The sequence below is a fragment of the Octopus bimaculoides genome, chromosome 4 (genome assembly GCF_046866305.1).
Source record: "Octopus bimaculoides isolate indiv1 chromosome 4, ASM4686630v1, whole genome shotgun sequence".
NCBI classification, from domain to species: domain Eukaryota; kingdom Metazoa; phylum Mollusca; class Cephalopoda; order Octopoda; family Octopodidae; genus Octopus; species Octopus bimaculoides.
Window position 1 is genome coordinate 12,280,272 of NC_142931.1, and position 24,676 is coordinate 12,304,947.

At 34.8% G+C, this 24,676-nt stretch overlaps 1 protein-coding gene across 22 annotated transcripts in view; it reads right to left on the minus strand.

The window, feature by feature from the left end:
- The window catches only part of LOC106883563 (uncharacterized), a 105,826-nt gene that overhangs the window by 76,696 nt on the left and 4,454 nt on the right, over positions 1 to 24,676 (minus strand). For 5 of the 22 annotated variants that reach the window (XM_089350285.1, XM_089350292.1, XM_052966891.2 and 2 more), the window contains exon 2: positions 7,282 to 7,370. The exons of 9 other annotated variants lie outside the window; for them this stretch is intronic. In XM_089350285.1, the coding sequence (XP_089206411.1) occupies positions 7,282 to 7,314 (33 nt within the window). In that variant the 5' untranslated portion in view covers positions 7,315 to 7,370. Of the gene's footprint in view, positions 1 to 7,281; positions 7,371 to 9,238; positions 9,498 to 22,970; positions 23,029 to 24,676 lie in introns of all 22 variants that reach the window. 8 more of the 22 variants (XM_052966889.2, XM_089350295.1, XM_089350289.1 and 5 more) reach the window with 3 other exon arrangements.

The window sequence follows — 24,676 nt, forward strand, 5'->3', positions numbered from 1 at the left end:
TTGATCCGATCAACAGAACAGCCTGCTCATGAAATTAACGTGCAAGTGGCTGAGCACTCCACAGACACGTGTACCCTTAACATAGTTCTCAGGGAGATTCAGCATGACACGGCTGACCCTTTGAAATACAGGTATAACAGAAACAGGAAGAGAGTAAGGAAGTTGTGGTGAAAGAGTACAGCAGGATTCGCCACCACCCCCTGCCGGAGCCTCGTGGAGCTTCAGGTGTTTTCGCTCAATAAACACAACGCCTGGTCTGGGAATTGAAACTGCAATCCCATGACTGTGCGTCCGCTGCCCTAACCACTGGGCCATTTCACATCCATATAAAGAATACTGTATAATGATACAGTACATTTATTCACGACAATACAGAAAACATGAGATTGTATATGATACCAAAAATTTTATTTTAATTTAACTATTTAAGTATTTTTGTGGAATGTTAACAAGAAGACTGTCTTTTAATGTATATTTTTACACAAAATTCAACATGAAATAGATGAAAATGTTCATAAAATGATCAGATTCCTTTTTGTGATATAGATATTGTTTTGGTTTCGGCCATTCAGCTCTGGCCCTATAAACAAATAAATAAATAAATAAATAAAACCTTCAAAGCAGAGCCAGACTACTTAAAAATCCCATTAATATTTTGTTTTATATGACTACTAAAGGGACAACTTATCTGAAACTTTCTGACAGTTATTTCTGAAAATATACTATTACATATAATAAAAATGATTGAAATCAATAATTAAATAAAGAAAATCATACAAGAAATACGAAAGAGTCAAACTTCATTATAATTACTGTATTGTACTTTGTTCATCATGAAACGACAAAATAGCTACTGCAGTAATCTGTAGGAAAAAAAAATCACCCAAAGCTAAAGGGAGGTTATTACTATCACTGAATGAAATATTCTAACCATACAATAACATTTAAAATATCAAGCCTTGTAAAATTGTTATAGCCATATTAGTAGCTATTTTTAACATTTGTAAGTCACAGATAATAAAAAAAAATTCCTAATTAGATAAATAAAAAAAGTAGATAATAAAATTAAGGCAGTAAATCTCAGTGTACTAAAAAAAAGAAAGAAAGATAATTTGTAAATTTAAGCATACAAGGATGGATAATTTTATGCATGAAGCCATTTTTCATGACTAATTTATCTTCTTCATGGTTACAACAATACTTGGTACAATTATTGGTTATTACACATTTGACAACATACAAGGGCTTAAAAGAACAGTAAGATAGATTAATAGAAGACTTCCTGGAAGTTTCCAATAACAAACATAACCAGAGAAAATTTTTTCTTATCTCTACATTCAATATTATTTTTTTCCTCAATTCAGAAAAAAATAATCTAAATACTTTTATTAAGCATAATTTTCCCTTTTAGCCCAGCTACTAAATATAAAGGAGAAAACCTAGTTTTAAATAAAGTATGTAATTAATATTTAATAAGATGATAGTGTCCTCAAAAATTAACCTTCATAATCTAAAGTGAATACATTACCAACTAATATATTATTACATATATTTTGTAAATACAATCTTGTATACATAGACCACATGCTTTTAAATTAAAATATAAATCCTATAAAATACATGACCATGCAGGTTGATATAATGCATTAATAGCACTTAATAATCATTATCATAAAATGATTAATAAATCATGTTAGCCTAGCAAACAATTTCAAATATTTGTTTGTAAAAGTCCTACATCAGAAAACATTTTTAAAATAAAAGATAACTGAATTTAGAATATACCATGTGACATAAATCACATGGTATATTCTACCATGCATAAAGAAAACTTTTAAAAAGCTTCTTTGCATGCTTATAAAGATAAACAATTACTATAAAACCTACATAAACCATTAACTGATATCATCCAATAGTTGCAGGATATTTCAGTTTATTGGCTATAATCATATTTTTATATCACATTAATGAGTCAAAAATCTAATAAGTTCATGACACATGAACATGCTTAAACTGTTCAGCTATAAATGTAAGCCAAATTAACAAATAGTTTCTTAGATTGCAATATTCACAATGTAATCCTATCAAACACTGCTCTGGCTTTATCGTTATTCTAATTAAGGGCAGCAGATGATTAACTGTTGGACCCAAATCTCTGGCTATTAATAATCTTATGTTACTTCCTGTGAACTAGGTAAGCAGTTGTATTCAACAGTGTTGCACTACTATTACTGAGCATCAAGGAGTCCATCTGGGCCAGTGGTTTTCAAATTTTATCAGTTCAATGCCCCTTTTAATGAACAGTATTTTTACAAATGCCTCCACCCCACAACTTGAAAAAAAAAAAAAATTCCTTTTGTTACCATATTTCTGTTGAAAATACACCACCTTTGTTTCAATTATTTTTGAGAAGAATGAAGAATTTAGTGAGATATGTCTTTTTTTTAGATGTTATTTGGAAAGAAACATGAAATTTTGATAGGTTTTAATATAAACCATTTTAAAGCAACAAACTTAAATAAAAAAAACCAAAGGCAATATCAGGCAGGTTGGTATATTTCTGCTCACTGATAAAATATCCTACTCATATTTGGCTTTGCCAACTCTTGTCAAGCAGTCTGACCAATGCCAGCAGAGAAAATGGATGTTAAATGATGATAATTTGATGATGATATCATTCTAATGACAATATTTTTTTTTTTTTTTTGCTTTTGTAAAATTGTATTTAAAATTTAAGCATTATACCTGGTTTATATTTTTAATTCCAAACAACAAAATCACAAGTCTATAAACATTAGCCATCCTAAACCCTAGTGCCCACCTTGTGAGTATACAATATCCCAAGGGGACACTAACACGCAGGTTACGAACCACTATTCTAAGTGGTCATAATAGATCTTGGACTAAACTGATCATGTCTCTCTTCATGTCATGTGAACAAATACCTAGATCCATGTTGGAGTAAGCTCAATGACAATTTGGAAAGAGCTGACCTGAAAATCAATGTAGATAAAACCAAAATCTAGCTAGCTGGCTTTACAAGTAAACAATATGCATTGTTATAGACAACAAAATACAACTGAAAGATTATCCAGTCAAAGAATAAAACTGTGAAGTTAATGTGCAACTCTCATATAACGGATACTTAGCCTGTGGCCCTGAAGAGTAATCAAGTTGGTAGCAAGGAGATCTACCATCCCTTGTTACACAGGTGGCATGACAGAATGAATGAGAGAGTGGTAGGCAGATGAGAGGGTATCAAAGAAGAAGAGTGAACAGTAAATCAATAGGCGTGACGACTAGGTATCTCCATCACTGTCACCATTTTACTATTTGATTGTCAGTAACAATTGCAAGCCTTTGTCATCTCCTTGAGATTAGTCTTTGCCTCTTCATCTCATGTCTGTCTAGGTCCCCCCACTTCTAACCATTTTGAGTACTCGTCATATATCCAGTTTTCCTCTCAACTCATTTTTACTGTCATTCATAAACACTAGCATTACACCCAGCAAATCAACTCCTTTCATCTCTTTCTAGGCTTCAAAAGTCCTCTGCATTCAAGGCCCACATCCAATAACTATAGAGATGACACTCCATACATAAGCATCTACTCTTCACTCCTTTTCAAAAAGGAAGCAACCAAAATTGCTACTCAGCAAATGACAAGGGTCGAAAGCTGAATGGTTGCCTCTAGAAGGAGCACCACCACGCTCCAGTATCCCACAAAGATGTACAGATCAATATAACCAATCCTTTCATTCAAACAAGTTATAGGAAAAAGCATGTTTCAAAAATAGCCTGTTTATTTCTTAAATGAATGAGTTAACTGACTCTTTTAATTTGTAACATCTGTATGAAATTGCAAATTTTACCATACTATTATAAAAATGGTTAAATACATTTGTATAGTAATTTGGGAAATTTAGAAGTTGTGCCTTATGTGAAGCATTCAATCTATTGTGCACAGGAAGACAGTCACAAGAGAAAATAGAGGGAATCAGTAAATGTCTTCCTCTTCAATTATTACATACACACAACTCATCATCATTTAACGTCCATGTTCCATGCTAGCATGGGTGAGATGGTAGCACAATATCTGGCCAGGTTGAAGCCTGCACTAGACTTCTGTGACTGTTTTGGCAGGATTTTTACAGCTGGATGCCCTTCTTAACACCAACCACTCTGCAGAGTGGACTTAATGCTTTTTATGTGGCACAAGCACACAAATTTCAAAATCAAAATGTCTATCTTTTCAGCAAACAGTCACATGGTGGGAGAGTTTTGCACTTCTGGGTAAACCAAAACAGATGTTGAGCTGACAGTATACAGGAGAAAATGCTTGCAATTGATGTTGCACCATTGTTCCTAACTTAGACCATAATCATTAAACGTCTATTATATAGAAATGCAAGTGTATGGATCTCATCTAGTAGTACAGACGAGATTTTTTTACATGAAATATTAATAAAACATGATATATCTACAGTTTGTATTATTAAACTAGTTTTGAATCATGGAAAGTCAGTAGTAAAGAAGAATTCAAGTGAATTTCATCTCATATACCATGTTGGCACCTAGGAAGTAGAAATTGTTTTCTTTTAAAAAGGCAAATTTAACATTCAAACAATCAACTGTATGTTTTAAAAATGCCCCCAAGGTCAGACAAATATTGCCAAAAACAAAAATACTCGAAATAAAAATAAAAAAAACTTTAAAGAGTGAAACCTAAGGAGAAAGAACTCAACTTTGTTTACAATAATGAAGAAAGATTTTATAAATCAATTTTGAAATCATAATCTGCACCAAATGTACCATATTTGAGAATACAAAGTACATTCTTTACTTGCTTAAGTAGTTTGCTCAGATATCCAGGTAGGAATAAATACTTTCAAGATACCTATTTTATATTCTTGATCCAACCTAACATACTCTATTTACAAAACTTCTCAGATTTCACTTTCCATATGTTTAAGAAATAGCTTTAGGTAAACTCTTTTCCATTATTGACTGCAGGCAAACGAGCAACAATTTTGGTACTTAACCCTAAAACGGGAGATATCATCAACTGATGTTCCAATGGAGAATAGCAGACACCATCAATTGATGTTTTGAAAATTTGACATGGATACAGCCATCCTCAAAAGACAGTGATACTTTATAGCACTTTCCAATAATGAGATTGTAAATTTTTAATTGCGCAAGAGACTAACAATTGTTATAGTTTTGTACTTATTTAAAGTGAAAATAACTATAAAAACTAATCTTAAGGAACAGAGATATAGTTTTGTTTTCTCCCCATTCATGCAACAACCCTTTCCAACCATTTAAGGGTTAATTATAGAACTTTTTCTAACAGTTTGGTTGCATAAAACTATACAAAGCTTACACTTTGATAAATCAGACCAATTATAAATCTGTGAAACTTGGATAGACAAAATTACATACATACATATTAAAAAATTAATAATTACAAATAGATACTGAAAGAGTCTTAAATATTTAATTTATGAACTATTTTCATAAATTTCTAACACATTCAGCAGCTGCTGGAAGTATCTATGAGCTAGTCCTACCTACTCTTTTTTTTAATATAGAGTTTTTTTAGCATTGCTAGCAATTCTGGATTGGAAAACAGCCTTTAAAATCACTTGCATCATTTGTATTTTCATAACAAAGTATCTATGTAAACATTTATTCCAAGTATTATGTTTTAATCAAAGAAATACTGCAGTTTCAATGTTTATACTTGACAACTTGTGAGTATTGCAAAGTCTATTCTGGATTGCTAATGAGTGGAGTAAATATAGGTGGATCATTGTGAATAAACAGTAATTATGTTACAAAAGCAAGAGTACATTTTGTTTTGAAATTTGAGGGATGTGGCTTCTAAAACTGTTATATTCTCTGTATATATTTAAAGAAAATATTTGAATGAAGATTGTTAACTGCTCACTACCACTATTGTAATTAAGAGATACTTAAATATCTATTGGGCCTCACAGAGGCAATGTGGCTGATGCCAGTGTTGCATAATTAGCACCTGTGCCAGTGGCACTTAAAAAGCACCTTTTGAATGTTGGGCCTTGTGGAGGCAATGACAAATGACTGAGACCTTTGAAAATATGCCGTGCTTGAGTAGAAGATCCATCAAGCCAACGTGACAGATACTGGTGTCATGCAAATGGCAACTGTGCTGGTGGCATGTAAAAGTATCCATTACACTCTCAGAGTGGCTGGCATTAGGACGGGCAAACAGCCATAGAAACCATGCCAAATCAGACTGGGATCTGGTACAGTACCTCAGCTTGCCAGCCCTAGTCAAACCATCCAACCCATGCCAGCATGGACAACAAATGTTAAATGATGACGATGATAGTGTATAAAAGAATAATAACCTATTTAAGAACACATCTCGCTGATCACATACATTGAGAGAGGTTTCCTTTCTTTCTTACCTAATTACTTTTCTAACATCACCTGAGCTCTATCTATATTTCTATGCATAAGTCAAAGTTACCATCTTGTTCTCCACACATATTTGCATAAGCTGCTCCATATAAAAGCCCCATTATTTTTTTTACAAGTATTACATTAGTAATAAAATAATATAACAGACTCTAAGGGTAACAAGTGATAGACTATTGTCAATTACCAAAGCCAGTTTAAATTTCACACAAGCATAGAAGGAATGAATTATTTAACACCTTTTCAATATCTTTAAAAAACACAAAAAAAACCTAAGGCCTACTTGTTGCTAACATCTAATTACCTCACTTAAGATATCCCTTGTTTTAACAGTCTTTCCATCAACACACCACCAGCTTATAGAATCTTATCCATCACATGTATCATTCATTTTTATCATGTCTAAAGCAAGGCACACATCTTTGTTGAATACACCACCCATTTCTCTCATGTACAATTGTTTATGATTGTCTACAGATGATTAAAAAATACTTACATTACTATATGCAATATTGATAACTAATTTAATTTTCATTTTAGGCTTATATATTAAATGTTAATTACCTCTACATATGAAGAGAAAAGGGGGAAAATATGGAAATTTTGATAACTGATGACAACCTCATTATCACAATTGGGGTCAGTAATGTCATGGTGGCTACTCCCAACTTAAATGTTATGAATATGTTACAAGGAAGAAAGAGGGATCATGACCTTTGAAGTTCTCTAACACAAATGACCTGCTTGTATCACTAACCTCAGATATCCAGTCGCCTACCAAGAAGGTAAAAACACAATCCAGCAGACTATACTCACCAGAAAGTGGGATAGACAACTGGTTGTGAACATTAGAGTGATCAGTGACCTCAGAATAAGGGCTGGTAAACTCAGAGACAGAAGACAATCTGGAAAACAAAGGCGTGGAAGCTAAAAGAACTTTTGGCAAGTTGTTGGTTCAAAGAAGTATTACATGGCATGTATGGTGAGGAGGAAGAGATTAGAGACTTATAAGATGGAGGATAATCTGGTGCAGATCTGTAAGTTGAGCAAGGTTCTAGCTAGACTTAAAATGACATGATGGTAGAATAGTACAGTAAACAGAACTATAATACAGTAAAGAGAACTACAAAAGAGACAGGTCTGGAAAGATGGGAAGAAAAAGAGGAACAAGAAACAATATCAGCAAACTAGAAAATGAAAATAAAAAGTTTGTCAAAGTTCTGCATGAGAAAACCAGAGGCATGAAGTGTTCCAAATTGCAAAGCTGTGTGTCAGTGTGAATCAATACAAGATTGGAGGGAAATGTATACAGAATGATAGCAATGCACTTGCCCTTAATAATAATAGAGAGAAGTAAGAGTCATAGGAATGTGACTGAGAGAGGTTGCTGAATGAGGAGAATGCATGGGAGAGTGAGGAACTACAACAAGTAGGCCAGCTATTATAGTTGAAAGCTATACAGATGAAAGTGCAACTCTGAACCATCAGATATAATTGTTGATATACTGAAAATATCTAGCAAATTTATATGTTCACTAGTTTCTTGTTTAGTCAAACAGGTAGTACAAGGAAGTGTTATATCCAATGACTACTGTCGGAGTATAATCACCAAATGCTACAAAGAGATTCTAGAAAAAAACAATTATAGAAGCACCAAATTTGATAAACTAAGCCATGAAATTAACAGAAAGAGATACATAGCACAACTGATTAGGAAGAGAATAAGCTTAGATGAGATGCAGTTCAGGATAGATATCACTAATGCCTTCTAATAGACAACTGTTGAAATTCTTAGCTAATGCAAACCACTATAGCTAACATGCATTAGCCTGGAAAAGGCCTTTGACACAGTACCATGCCATGTCTAGTGTAATGGTCTTTGAAAAAAATGAGAGGTGGTGAACTGGTAGAGTCATTAAAGTGTCAGACAAGAATGTTTTGCAGTATTTGTTTCCACTCTCTGCACTCTGGTCAAATCATGCCATGGTCAACTTTGCATTTCATCCTTTGGGGATTGATAAAATGTACCAAACCAAGGTGGTGAATTGGCAAAGTTGTAAGAATGTCAGACTGGATGCCTTGCAATATTTGTTCTGGCTCCTTGCATTCTGAGTTCAAATCCTGCCATGACTTACTTGGATAGTAGATTTGCTCCCACCTGGTTTCTTGGGACCTTTTGGCAGAGATCACTTGGTTGCAAACATTCAAGCAAAGTTTCTAGTCTGAAAATACCTTCCTTCCACCAATCTCAGTGGTCCTGTAACAGGTCCCAACACGAGAAAAATGAGTAAAATGAGAGATAGCAATGAGTTTAAAGAGGGATTTAGTAACCAAATAGGCAACTATCAGAAATTCAGTTTTCAGACCCCTTCTATTCATTATTGTTCTGTGGGTGATAAGAGAGGCAGTCTGTAGGAACTTCTGTAAGCTGATGAGCTGATTTTTACAGCTTGACCTGTTGAAGAGAATAAATTTCATATGTAGAAGCAAAACCTAGAGCAAGTCATAACGTAAACTTGACAAAGAAAAAAAGGTTTAGTTTACAAGAAAGAAGACATCAAGACTGAATTGCTATCTAGGAAGAGGCCATGTTCAATATACATATATAAAAAAAAAAGGATCAAGGCAGGAATTCCATAAAGCATACTTAATGTTTATAAGATGCGGTGGCATCAGCAGCAAATGCACAGTAGTAGTTTGCAGTAAGAGCACCCATGAAATAAATCCTTTCAAATGCTAGAGGTAGTTATAGCTGATAGCTTCTGTTACTTACGTGATCAAATTAACAGTGGAAGACGTTCTGGAAGCATAATAGCTGAAGTAAGTAGAAAGTGGAGAAAACTGGCAACAAAATGATTTTCTCTCTGAGTGAAGGGCACATTGTATAATACTTGTGTACCAAGTACAATGTACCACTGAAGAGGAATCGGATGCAGTGTATGTGACAGAGAAGAGTGCACTGGTACAGACATGTGAGACATATGGAGGATGACTGCTGGTCTGGAGTGCGAACCAATCTAAGTGGAAGATCTCTGTAGAAGATAAAAACCAAGGAAACTTAGGAAGAAGTGGTGAAGAAAGCTGATCTGAAGAGGTTGAACATACAAGATGACAAACAACTGTAACAAATGAAAGGACACTGTCCTAGAGAAAAGAGTTCTAACCCATAATATCATGGAAAAGCAGACATAAGGTGTTGACAATTATCAAGGAACCCACCACTTTAAAAGAATAAAATTATGATGATAAATAGATACAGAGGTAGCATATGACCAACTTTAAATCTTAGAAGCACAAACTTGTTGCTTTAGTTGTTTTGCAGTAAACTATAAACTATATATATGTTCATTACATGGTTGTTTCTGATTTACTATGCATAAATATAGTAAAACATAAAATTACTGGTTGATGATAAAGGTATTGATAAAAAGAAATGAATGGTATTCATTCAACATCTGTTTTTCCATGCTAGCATAATGTAAATAGGAAGAAATTAAGGCAAGATGTTTTACAGCCAGATGTACTTCCTGTTACCAGCCTTTATCTGTTTTTCAAGTAAGGGATATTTATTCTAAGGAATTTGAAAGTGCAGATCTTGTGGATGATCTGTTAACAGGAAACATCAACAAACATCACCAGTTGCAGTCCAACCACAAGGAGTGACTCTTCCTCTGAAGTCATAGTTTATGCAGACACACAGACACATGCGAACTTAATTGCTCACAAGGCATTTGTTGGACTAAGGCTATAGTAGAAGAGACTTACCTAAGGTGCTGTGCAGTGGGACTGAACTCAGAACAACACAGTTGAGAAATGAACATCTTAGCCACATAGCCATGCTTGTGTGCCTCTCTCTCTCTCTCATATATATATATATATATATATATATAGACATGGCCTTCTACAATGCACCACTCAGTCAGTCCAAGGGAAGATTAGAAAACATTTGCCCAACCATTTTACCATTTTATAAAACAATTTTAAACAATTGCTTTAATCTGATTAGAAGTATTGTGTTAAGTCAAAAGTTTTACATTTTTGGTAGCTTATTTGCTTTAATTCATCAAGTCGCAACAAAAGCAGCCTAGCATTCAAAGTGGAGGCCATTGTGTTGCACCATCTGAAGCTACCTTTCCACCAGTTCTTTGATCCCCATGCTGATACCTGTTCTTGTCCTTTGAGACTCCACTGAAGCTTCCACCTTCTCGTGTTTGATGAAGTGTCATGAGCACAGAAGTGAGTCATAGATCAGAACAAGTAATAATCTGAGGGAGTTAGGTCCAGGCTGTATACTGGGTGTGGCATCAGTTTCCTTCCCTCAAGTTCCTGGAGTTTATTCTGGGTAGTTCAAGTGGTATGTCTTGCACTGTTTTGCTACAGAAGAGCTTGCTTTCTGTTAACCAATGCCAGCTATTTTTGCCACACAATGTCATACATCCACCCCAGCTGTCCAGAGTACAAGTTGCCATCAATGGTTTGACTGCCCAAAACAAACTTATAGTGAATTATCCCCTCATAATTTCACCAGACACAGAGCATTAGCTGATCAAAACGCCCATACTTGGCAACAGGTTCCAGAAGCTGTCTCTTGCCACTGCTTACGCATGTAAGGATTATGGAAAAATATCTTCCTCAGATTACTTGTTCCAATCCACGACTCACTTCCTGTGCTCGCAATTCAAAAGGAGATCGGAGCTTCAATGAAAGGGTTCTTCATCTGAAGTACAAGAACTGGTATCAGCATGGGGATCAAAGGACCGGCAGAAAGTTGGCTTCAGACGGTGCAACAAGATGACCTCCACTTTGAATGCTAGGCTACTTTTGTTGCGATTTGATGAATAAAGGAAATAAGTTACCAAAATATTGCAAAACTTTCAAATCAACACAATATTTTACAAGTATTTCCATACTAACAAATAAAAAGAATGAGATCCATTACTTTTTTGAGTGGTAATTATTTTCCAGCCATATGGAGTGACTTAAGTAGTAAATGTTCGTGGATTCTTTAAAGATTTTAAATTCACATTCCTGAATAAGCTCACATACCCAACATTTTCAAGAGCTAATATTCAATGTCCATTTTCCTAATGAAATGAATTAGCATATTCTGAAGTTAACACAATAAATTCTTAAATGACTATAACAGGTAAAAACTGTGACCCTTACTTGTATATTGTTCAAGAGTGCCACTATATGCCCACAAATAGCCTGCTTGAAAGATCAGTCAAATCTCTCTCAAATTACTTTGCACATAGAAAAAAAGATGAAGTGGTCACAGCTGGAATACCTTTGATCAAAGGTATTCCAGCTGTGAATACTATTTAATCATATTCTGCATAGATTGCTCTAGACTAGACTAGAAAACTTCAACTGCTGAATTCTCTAGATCCACTGAACCTAAGGACCCATGTCCTAAAGACAAAATAGTTTTGAAAATTAACAATCTGAGTTACAATTTTTTAATATTTTTCTTTTAATAAAGGAATAACATTATCAAAGGAAAAAGTTTTAGATATGTACATAATTCATAAAACAAATAAGAGTAGAATTAAGTTTTGTTATGAATTTATTTTACTTCTAATTACTATCATCTGTTAATGATGGATGGGTAGCTAAGGTTTGCATACACTTAATCCACCGCTCAGTTTAACCTAGCCCTTCAGTGCCTTTAGCCTACACTAGGTTTCCAATCTGAGAATAACTTCCTCACTAGCTTCCACAAGTCATAGAGGCTCTGCAACTGCCCCTAAACTGCCCATCCTCACCTATAGTCATGAATGTTGGATAATGAGCCAAAAGAATATGGTCATGAATACAAGAGGCCAAAATGGAGTTCCTCTGAAGGATCTCTGGAGTAACATTACTCGACAAGATGCACAGCTCGGATATCAAGGAGTCTCTCCAAGTTGAGCTGCTGCTTCTCCACATTAAGAATCCACAGCTCCAGTACTACAGACGTAATTAAAATGTCATAAGAAAGAATTGAAAAACAGATTATTCAAGTCAATAGGCAGGAGACCTAGGAGTAGACTAAGAATGAGATGGCTAGATGATATCTATAATCTCAGTTGGTCATGCTTAGGAATCCAGCTGGAAAGTATAAAGAAGGTTACTTCTGATAAGACCTTAATAAAGGAAGTACTTGAGGACTACCCCCATGACCTTCCAAGGAATAAGGCAGAGAAAATGAATGGATAATTGGCATTATGACATCTGTACACACCAAACAAAATGCTTGAATTTACAGTTATGTTACCCTCATTTAAAATTACTTTTGTTTTTCCTGAAATCAATATACTTGTGATCAATAATAATTTGTATATGACATTGAAGTAGTAATGAATCAAGTGCAACTGATTAGACAAATTCAGCTTATTGATGAACCATATGAATATATTTTATCAAAACTTGTTCAGATAATTGACAGAAGTTTACTAATGTCAGAAATGAAAAAAAGATTTTAAAAAAAATAAATATTTGATTGAGATTTATTAGGTTTTATCATTTAAATTTCTGATATCAAATCTTTCATATGCTGACTGCAGTATTTTTCTAGCACATTCCATTTCAGCATCATCTTTCTGAAATAAATAATTCAAAAGAGAAATAACTGGTGTAAGCTTACTGAAGCTCACTTGAAAAGGAAGGGGGAGGACAGAAATAATGTTTTGTATTAAAATGACCTTCATAGTTCCATTCCACTATGTCTATAGATTAGATCTCTTGAGGAAAAGGCATATAGGACATAATTAGCAACTGCAAAGGAAATATAAAACAAACTGAGTGGGAACTGATCTCAGACCTTTAAGATTACAACTAAATGATTTGCCAACAATGTAATGGACTTGTACCCGTTGTTATATACTTCAGCCATTTCATAATAATTTTGTTCAACATTTACATCATCTGACTGCTACTGCCTAACCTGTTAAATCTTGAATGTCATCTGTTATAAGCACTTCGAGGCATATATTCAATGCACTACCAACAACATCCATTCATACCATCATCAAAACATTGTGCTTTGTTTTATTTCACCACAAAAACATGTAATTTAGAAAATTACATCTTTAAATAGATTGGTTTCCAAGTATCAATATGGTATAGTTTTCTTTTTTTATTACATTTCAAAATATTAATAATATAATATAAATAGCTTTAAAAATAAAACAAAGTAATTCTTTGTTGGCTTTGTGTCTTATAATAATTGTACAATATTCGTTTCCTTTGATTAGTTAACAAGGGTAATGTTTGTATAGGACAGGTATAGTTGACTGAATCAAACTAGAACCTCCAGTAGAATGAAAGCCAAATTTAACCCCCCAGTAGGATTTGTACTCACAGTAGCCTGATATTAAACCAGGGACAATAAACCTCATGTCACATTACAATCTTTACATGTAAGTCTAAATATTTCTATTATATATGCAGAAGTATTTCCATTCATTAAAGGTTATGTTATACAATCTTTTTATCCAGATAAATGTTGGAAAGGTTTGTTTTTAATTCCTTTCAAAGCATGATTGTTTAATTAGTAAAAGGTTTTACTTTGAAATTACTATTTGAATTTTTCCAACTACACAGAAAATCAGGTTGCTCTAGTGCAGTGGCCCTTAACCACTAAGAGCATTGGGAGCTCATAAGGGAGAGGCAAAGGGGGTACAATGAGGAGCACTGATTCTTCTTAGAAATAAAATAATCCAACTAGGTACAATATTTATATTTTAGACTCATTCTCAAAAAATCTGTCAGTAGAAATATGATTGACTTATGATGTGCCAAGAACCAATATAATTTCATTACATTAGATGCATGCATGGTTGTATGATTAAGAAGTTTGCTTTACAACCATGTGGTTTTGACCCCACTGTAGATCAAGTGTTTTCTCTCATTAACCCCAGACCAACCAAAACCATATGAGTGAATTTAATAGATGGAAATTGAAAGAATTCCTCTTTTAAAAAAAATTTAAGGAAAATATGCTGCTAGAAGAGACATGGGTGTGAATAAGAAGTTTACTTCCTATCCACATGGTTTTGTGTTCAGTTTTGCAAGTGGATTTGGTAGATGGAAACTGTGTGTGTGTGTGTGTGTGTGTGTGTGTGTTTACAAGTTACTATGAAAGTTTGGGTGCACTGGTGGTATTGTTATTGTCGGCAAATCATCTGCTCGTTTCATGCCTTTCAAGTCATATGGAATAAGAGATCCCTTAAAAAAAATTAAGGGTTAGCAAAAGGAAGGGCATCCAGCAATAAAGCAACACTCCAATAACATTCACCTAACCCATGCCAGCATGGAAAAACATGTAAACATGAGCATAAAAATGATATGGTGACTGTAAATGAAGTACTGCTTATAAAAAATAGAGACTAATTTGTAATCTCCTATGTAAACAGGTCCAGTCATTGATGTTTGTTTGAAAGACTACAGAAAATATTAACTTGCTTGAAGACAGTTGAGTATTGGCAACAGGAAGAGCATCAGACCATGGAAAATTTATCTCAATGAATTTCACATGGCCCATGCAAGTATGGAAAAGTAGATGTTAAAACAATGATCATCGTGATAGTTCTTACCTTCCTAAGTAATTCCCATAAAAATTTAATATAGGAGACACTAGTCTACGCAAATATTTTAAAAGACACACATCCTTGATGAAACAATAAACCACTGCGCAAAATTAACTCTATTTAATTAACCAGCAGGATTTTTTTCTTTTTTAACAAAACACGAGGAAGGGGACATTTGTAGAACACTATTGCTGCTGGGGCTAAGCTACAAATGAACTGCTGTTCTAATGAGATTTATCTAAAGAAAATTAAAATTTTAATTAAATCTATAATCACTGTCTTCTGTTTGAAGATTAACACTTTAATACAGCTTTATAGTGAAGATCACTTTGCGAAAGTATGACTTATTGACGTTTTCTTAAATTTGTATTTTAGTTCTCAATCAAAAAATGTTCAGGTTTCATACTCCTTCCATTGAAGGATCATGTGCCAGAGAGCATTCATTTCTCCCAAACCAAGTTAACATATTTTTAACAACTATGTTGTGTTCCTAATGTTTTCTTATAGAGTTAACTACACATTCAGCTAAATTTTGTTCAGTCAAAATTTAAGACATATCTTTGCATTATCACTGCACATTGCAAGGTCAGCAGAAATGCATGATTCTTGTATTAGATGGCATGGCAACATGTGTTTCATAGTTTGTAACACAGTCCAACATAGTATCACTGAAAGAGCTTTATGTCACCTTTGTTCTGCCAACTACAATTCTCAATCAATTGAGCTATTTCCACTTAACCCACCTTACATTCACTCTGGGTGACACCATTTCCAGTGTTATTGAAGGTGGTAGACTACTGGGTTTTTCCTTCCCAGTCATTCTTAGCACACTAGGCCTGAGATTGTCAAATGTTTGTTGGTTAAAGACAGCTTGTGATTAGACAACAGGAAGCATTAAGGACTGAATCTAACTTCTTTGTAAGAGTAAATCTATCCTACAATAAGCTGGTGTACTCAGGAACAAAATAATAGAAAGGATAGTTGAATAGAGAGGTTGTGGACTTGCATCTCCTATTGCAATTGTGAGCTTGCTGACAATGTTGCTGTAAGCACTGAATTTTGCTTTTAACTTCTGGATCTGGGTCTTGAAGTTGAGATGTATACCAGAAGTAACATTTAAGTATCCTGAGTATTCCACCTTTCCACAAAGTTACTTGAAGTTGGCATTTTGGTTTGGCACAGAGGTAGTTCTCTTCATAAATCAATATATTTCACCATTTCTTCATTAGTCATTGGTGTAGAAGTTGGAAAGTAAAGGAAAAAGCATGTGCTTAAGGTAGAAAAACCTATACCATCTACCACTAGAGTCCAAATATATCTCACTCTCCAGCCTATTTTCAATCAACTCTGGAAGGCAAATATTCTTTATAATCTATACAACTTTGCTGAATAGGTCTCAAGAATTTACTGTGGTGTTACATGCTGCAGAGGATCTTCAAGGACCCACTAGTTCTTAAAATCATCCTTTGGTATGCTGAGAAGTTTTAGTACATGGTTTGGTGTTGATTTACCAGGAAGAAATCTGGCTTAGCATTTACTGATATTTTTTTTTTTTAATTGTTTTATTCACAGTTCTTATGGCTATGTTGTAAGAAACTTGCTTCCTAACTACATGGGTTTTGGGTTCATTCCCACTGCATGGCACCTTGGGCAAGTATCTTTTACTATAGCCTCAGGTCAACCAAAGCCCTGTGAGTAGATTTGTGTGTGTGTGTGTCTTTGTGTCTGTGTTTGTCACCCACCACAGCTTAACAACCATTGTTAGTGTGTTTACATCCCCATAACATAGTGGTTCAGCAAAAGAGACCAATAGAATAAGTACTAGGCTTAAAAAAGTAAGTCCCAGGGTTGATTTGTTCAACTAAAAATCACTTCAAGGTGGTGTCCCAGCAGGACTGCAGTCAAAATGACTGAAACAAGTAAAAAATAAAAGGTAACACCAAATCTGCAAGGAACCCGATTTGGTCAACTTATTACTATTAAATTTATTTAACTTAGATATTAACAGAGAATACAAAGAACAATTTGTATATATGAATGTATGTAAGAGAATAGAATGTGAGAATTTTTTTTATATATATATTCTCCCTTTTTGTACATTGTTGTGTTTAAATGTAAACCTGTACAGAGTGTTCGACATATATTTTTATGTCTCTTCTCAGAAACAGCTTGATACATAGGTGAAGGTCAATGGTATTGGAGAGAGCTCAACGATTAAAATTATTGTTGAGAAAAAGTTAGCTAACACAAAAAAACTGGAAGCCATTTGAATATTGGAAAAGAGTTACGTGTATCAGGATTTGCACTTGGTATCAAAATGCCGACACCATGACTTGTGCAATGTTCTGTGAACATTGTAAAGGCTGTATGATATAACAGAGGCAGCTGCAATGGAGACTATGAAGCCATGGGCAGCAGGAAGGGACACAGGCATTCCGACTGTGTCTGCACACTGGAATTCATCAAACAACTGATAAACAGGGCCTTAAACTCGATTCAGAGAACTATGTGAAGCTGCTGGATGACTTGGTCAATCCTTGGCTGGAGAGGACTACTGTTGGAACGCCATATGCATGGCACCTGGATTCAGTTCTTTGCCATACCTCAGGAAAGAGTCAGAAGTGGTTATCAGAAAATTTCTATAACTTCACCAACCCCAAAGCCTGACCATCTAATTCCCAAAATTGTAATCCTATGGATTACTATGTGTGGGACAGTTAAGAAAGGCACCAACCACTCTGGCTGCACGACCCAAGGCCAAGCTGGTGGCCAAGATCAAGGAGGTATTTGAAGATCTTCCCAGGGACACAGTGAAGAATGCATGTGCCAGTTCCAGAACTGTCTTGAGGCTGTAGTGGAAGGTGAGGGCAACTTCTTTGAATAATACTTTTGTTTTTCGACGGAATATTGTTTTCTTTCCCATTCATACAAGCTGTCAAATTTATCCTGAACACCCTGTATTTACAATCAATTTTAGGTTAACTAAGAAAGTTAATGGTGAAATTTACATATTTTAATCAAACTGCAAATAACTTTCTTTATAATGATTTGAAGGAACTGAGTACACATCATCACACTCAGATTATGTAACAAGGAAGAGATTTCTTGATTTAACCAAGTCAATGCCAAATCAAAACATTCTCCAAAAATCCTCACATACCAGTCAATACATAAGGACATTTTTAAAATTAGTTTTATTGCCATTCTATCAAGATAAGAAAATGAACTTGAACAAGCTAACAAGGGTATCTCTATGTTATCACTCAATTTGCTAGAAATAACAGCCTCATCTAAAAAAAAAAAAAGGGACATATATTAAATAACATTATCCTTGACATATTCTCTAATGATCACAACTGAAAAGCTTCTGATCATAGGCCTCATTAGCTTTCGCTAAACAAAACAATAAACTCAAAAAGAATAATTTCATTATGCTTGCCATTTCATATCTCGAAGAAAAAAAAGAAAAATTTTTTTTATAAGTAGCAAAGAGTTGACTGTAAGATACTGAAACAAGTGAGTTGCCCAATTATCAGTATGAGATATATTTTAATTAAATGTGAGATTTATTAAGCAATATATAATTATATATTTTCAAGAAAAATAACCTATTTCAATAAAAACATGGTCAATGAGAATATTTTAAAAACTGTATTTAACTTCACATTTTAAGATTTTGTTTTTGAATTTCATGAAATTGTAACAGGAAGCACTTCAATTCATATCCTTTCTACAGTTATACTAAATCCTCATTATTTGTTCACAGTATTAAAGATTAAATATTACACCTTGCCTATCAATGGAGTTTCTATAAATCCTCATTTCCCTATTATCATGTACATTCTGTTAACCATAAAAACATTGTATTGAAGAACACATACAAATATCTACAACTATTGCAGTATAAGAAGTTTGCTTCCTACCTACATGGTTTCAGTTTCAGTCTCAATGTATGGCACCTCTGGGTTGACCAAAGCCTTGTGAGTGGATTTGGTAGGTAGAAACTGAAAGAAACCCATTGTATAGCTACATATATGCATACATGTATGTTACTACCTCCTTGCCTTGGCATCATGCAATAATTATAAATGAGCATTTAGCATGCAAGAGAGAAGACTACATTGGTTAGGACATGTGATGCATATGAATGAGGACAGCTGCATAAAGAAGTGCCACTCACAGAAACCCGTGAAAGAGGGAGACCCAGGAAGACGCGAGGTGAAGTGGTAAGGACCAATCTCAGGACGTTAGGCCTCATGGAGGAAATGACAATGGACCGAGATGTCTGGCAATATAAAGTTCTAGAGAAGATCTGCCCACATCAGCAAAACTGAGTTTTAGAAGGGCTGTGTGTCCTACCCACACTTAAGAAAACTTCTTGCACACTCTACAACAAACCAAACTACGTCTCTACATCTCTACTCTTCCTCACATTTACGCTTCGTGCACTATGCTTACTTCCTACTCCCCAATCCTGTCTTCTTGGCCTGTACCACTGTTATCATCATTGCGCTCTGCTAGCCTCTGACCTCTATGTTCCACCGACATGCCCCCCCCCCCCACCAACTGTGTTCCACCCATACATAAGAAAACTTTTCACTCACCCTACCCCAACAAACCAATCTACATCTCCACATCTCTTCTCTTCCTCACATTTCCTCCTTCATACACTATGCCTGTCCCCAATCTTGTCCTCACAACCCTGTTCATTGCTATCCGGTCGCCCCTACTCTCTATATATACCCAGGTTTTCACTACGCACCCCCCTCCATACTCTTAAATCACATTTCGTTTGCAATACCCTGCCACTTATATTATGGCATTTGAACATCAAGGGTGTGCCTGGGCACTTGCCACCATCTATATCCCTTCTTTTACTCAACTATTCTATTTATATTCCAATTCCCATCCCTTGTGAGTATGCCCGGCATTTTGCCACCATCTCCATCCTGCTGTCTCCCACTCTCTCGCACTTCCCTCAGTTTGGAGATCTCTCTCTCTCTCTCTTGCCAGCCGGATAACCTTGTACTTCCTCTACAGCAAGATACCTGTTTCTGTCTCTCTGCCTCACTATATAACCTACCATCATCCAACACAAGATCACTTCCTCCAAAGCTCCCTCCTCTCTTGAAAGTTTTTTGTTTGTTTTGTCTTGCAAGTACTTAGTGATGCTGTCGATGCAGGTGCCACTTAAACTCACCCAGTGTACATTGTAAAGTGGTTGGCATTCGGAAGGGTATCCAGCTGTAAAAATCCTACCAAAACAGTCACAGAAGTCTGGTGCAGGCTTCTGCCTGGCCGGCTCTTGTGAAGCTGTCCCACCCATGGAAGGCGGACGTATGATGATGAGCATCACAATCATACAGTGTGCTTTCAATTTTCCACGAAAACTTGTCTGGTCATGGAAGAGTATTACCTTAATGGGAAACAGGTGAGGGTTGACTACAAGAAGGGTATCCAGATGTAGAAAATCTGCCTCAACAAATTCCATCTGAAGCATGGGAGTATGGAAAAGTAAATGTTCATCCAAAACAAGTAAATATGGTAGAAGAAAAAACAAGTATCACCTACCAACAAATAACCCTGCCTTTGACTGATCTACATCTTTGATCATGTGATACCACATAAACTGAAAGATTCTACTCTTTTAACAAACTCATATCAGTCAATTTTCAAAATGTTTTACTCGCTGCTATTAAATTACTCTCTTCACTAGAATCTTCAACTATATTTTGATAGGATTTTGTAAAAAATATAGGTATACAGATAAACATTTTTTCGTGTTTCATGTTAATTATGTGAAACATTCTTTTTCTGGCTTAATTTTTCTTCAATGAGTCAGTAATATACAGCTTGTGAACAGTTCTTTGGACTCAAAGAATGAAAAGTTATGAAAAGGTGAAATTAATAAATGTATCATGTACTTCTAAAAGTACTGAAAGGAAAATATACATTGTTAAAGAAAAATTGAGAAATGGAGATAAGATCTTGTAATTTCTTGATTTATGTAAATTCTATCAGCAGAGATTACTTGAAGAATTTAAAAATGTAACCTGTTGCCAATTAGTATAGAGTATACTGGAGAAATGAGATGGATAATTATCATCATGTTTACATAGCAAATGATCCATAGGCCACTAGTACAATTTCATGCATTCAAATTTCAAAATGTATGCAGTTTCTATATTCTGCAAGAAAAATCAGGCAACCTGAAAACAGAAGCTACCTTGAACATTAAGCCTTTTGAAACCACTTCAAATACAAGACAGCTGAACTAACACATACGCAAAACCTCAAATCCAATCCTTCTAGATAAAGTATAGTCTTTTAAAAAATACATCTTATGTTGATACAAAAATTTAGCATGTTTCTAAATCTATGTAAAAAAATACATTACATCATTATACCTACTGCAACTATAATTTTTTACATTATCTTTACTATTATTCTACAGCTTTCACTATTTGGTTCATAATAGGCAAAAAAAAATATTAAAAAATCAAGAACAAATTATCTGGTCCATAAAAATGTTATACACAACTATATTTCCTTGATACATAATCCTTACTTTTGAGTAGAACTATAGAAATGACATCCTTCTGTACTATCTCATTAGCTATGTATGAAGTTATAGCTACCCTCTAATAATTTCAGATGGACCATCAGCTTTTCTCGATATATCATTAATTGTCATACTAACATACGTCCAACTGATTTTCCTTGAAGACTCAACTTCAAGGAAAATAAATATATTATTATTAATCAGAGTAGGAAGGACAATCTCTAAAACTTTTGCAGGCCCTCACAAGCTGGTGAAATCAATGCAAATGAAACTCAGCTTAAACTTCTGTAAGATGATGCCTATAAATAAAAGTCAAACAAGTAATTCCAGGGATTTAGTTCTGGAATAATGATTGAATGGATTACAAAAAAGAGATAGGTGTAAATGAATAGGCCCCCTGTTCAGAGAAGCAGAAATCAGTGAGTCTATGGTGAGTCTTTGCCAACCAGCCAGGTCATTTCTGGATGCTGTTTTGTTTGCTTGTGTAACATCAGCACCATCCCAGATATATTTACACATATATATATAAACATGTGAAAGTTAGGAAGGAAAAGCAGTGTCCATGAACTTAATAAATACACTGAGATTGGCAAGATTGATGTTCAGCCTCAACATTTGTAGATTCAATGTCTGTAGGAAAACGTTGATAGGTGGAGATGCAAGTCTAAGAGGGAAAAACATGGTATGGTGTTTCCTGTAAGGCTTGAGAGGGAAGTATAGTAGTAAGGATAATGGGTACTTGTATTGTGAGAATATGCAGCTTCCTGGTTCAAAAGAACAGAGGTCATTCTAGTAACATGAAAAAGGCAAAGAGAGAAAACCGTAAATGCCAGCCAGTGGTTGTAGCATGATAGTAAATGAAGAATTACGAATTAAGCAAAGGTCTCTTTTGGATGCAGTCTTGGATTGGGGGAAGGTATGGCAACAGAATGACTCACTGTATGCAAGTAGTAATCCAATCTGAATTTTGAGTGTTGTAGAGGGCCTGCAGAATGGTCAGGGCTGAAATATTTCTCGACTCTAAAGAGGAATCATACCCTTTGTCGTGTAATTTTCATAATGTTATATGAGTAGAATTGTCATGAGAGACCATACTGTTTCTGACTAGAGAGGATGAACTACAAGTCTCTTTTTTTTCTTGACAGGACTTTCAATATGAGCTTCTGAAAGAGATTATATTGTTGAATACACATTGAATAAACTGCTTTTATGAAGTAGTGTATGACTAGCATGAAGTGTTTAGGTTGTGTGTGATGTCTTAAGTGCAGGATGTGAAGGGTGGTACTTTTGGTATCTTTGGCAAAGAAACATTGTTGTTAGTGATTACAAGCATGTCATTAATGACTAAATGAGTGTGGAAGACATTACCAAACCTTGGGATAAGACAGAGTTCTGTTGGAACACATTGCAGTCTGACAGAAAGCTTCTGATCTAAGAAAAGAGAGGTAGATAGAAACCATTTTCAGCTGAAGTAATCACATACTAATGTATAAATTGAAGAATTAATACAATATAGCTGAGTGAGCACTGTCAATGCATGCTATGACGGAGTAGTCCAATAGAAAATTTAATCCAAGAGATAACATATGTAGCAACATGACCATGAGATTCTTATACCAGACAGGAACAAATGTTTTGCCTATGTCAAAGGCAAACAATTGATCTCACTGAAAATCCAAAAGCTAAGAGATCATTGGTGAATTATGAATGTGAGCAGACAACTGGTAGAATTAGCTTAACGGTAACTATCAGTGGTCACTGGGGACAAAAAAATTATTCAAGAAGATGGTTGATAATTAGTTTCCATCACTTTTTAGAAGTAAGTATAATAAGATGCAACTTCACAGAGCTAACCATCTTCAGAATGAGACATAGGGTTACATATTTCCCTAGGTTAAGATACACTTGTAGAGAGAGAAATATTAAAGAGGCTGGAGCGAGGAGCTAGCTAAAAAACACAAAGAATAATAGAGGAAACACTGTCAGAATATACTGGGTTGGAGTGATCAGAAACATATTTGCACTTGGTGAATGATGAGTAAGTGTGCAGTGTGGAATTGAAATCAAAATGGGTAGAAAATGTGATTGTTTCGTTTGTATGAATGAAGAGCTCTCTTGATTGAGGTGACAACTAGGAGAATCCTGTCAAGTTAGAAGAGATCTTTTCAAACAATTTGACAAGCAAGATAACTTGTAGGATGTGTGATATAAGATATCCTTTACTTTCTTGATGGTTCTCTTTTTCAGATACTGTAAAGTTTGGTAAGTGACTCCATGTTAGTGACAGCAGATGATTTCCTCCACAGGTAATGTTAGCTCTGACCAATTATATGACTGTAAGTACTAGATGGTTCAAAAGATATGAGCTGTTGTAGTTATAATAATGAAGAATGAGTTACATTGCTAACACAATGATAAAACAATCTGATGGGTTAGAGACAGTTACGGGAGGGTTTTGAGAAGGAAAAGAGGATAAGAGTATTTCAAGAGGTAGTGTGTCAATCAGCTAAATAATTCAGTCTTTGCACCACTGGTAGTGGTGTAAAAATATGTACAAAAAACAAAGCCAAGATGAGATGTGCTTTGAAGTAATTATTACTTCAGGCAAGAGTTAGTAGAGCAAACTTGGTCAAAACTCGTGCAATCAAAATATACATACACTCCAATAATTGGTTAAGTCGCACCTGGTACAGTATGTTACAGTCAACTCATTGCTACATATAAAAGATTGTTTTCTAATTTTTACCCTTCCCTCTTATGAGTTAGTTTTTGATAGCTGATTCTTTACTAAACATCAATACTGTTGTGATGAAAAATAGTTGCCAAGAATCGAACCATTTTATTCAGTTTTTGAAATAATAATATAAACATGTCTGTTTTATTGCAAATGGCCAGCTACTGGCCTGCAACCAAAGTATATCATAATGCAACTGGATAGGAAGTAGTAATAATGATTTCATAGCATTCACCAGCACTTTGAAAATTGAGCTTTTCTGGCATTTTTCAGATGTTTCATCAAGAGATGAAGAAATTTGTGTGAATTTCCTTTTCAATAGCCATTCACAAAGATGTTGAACCA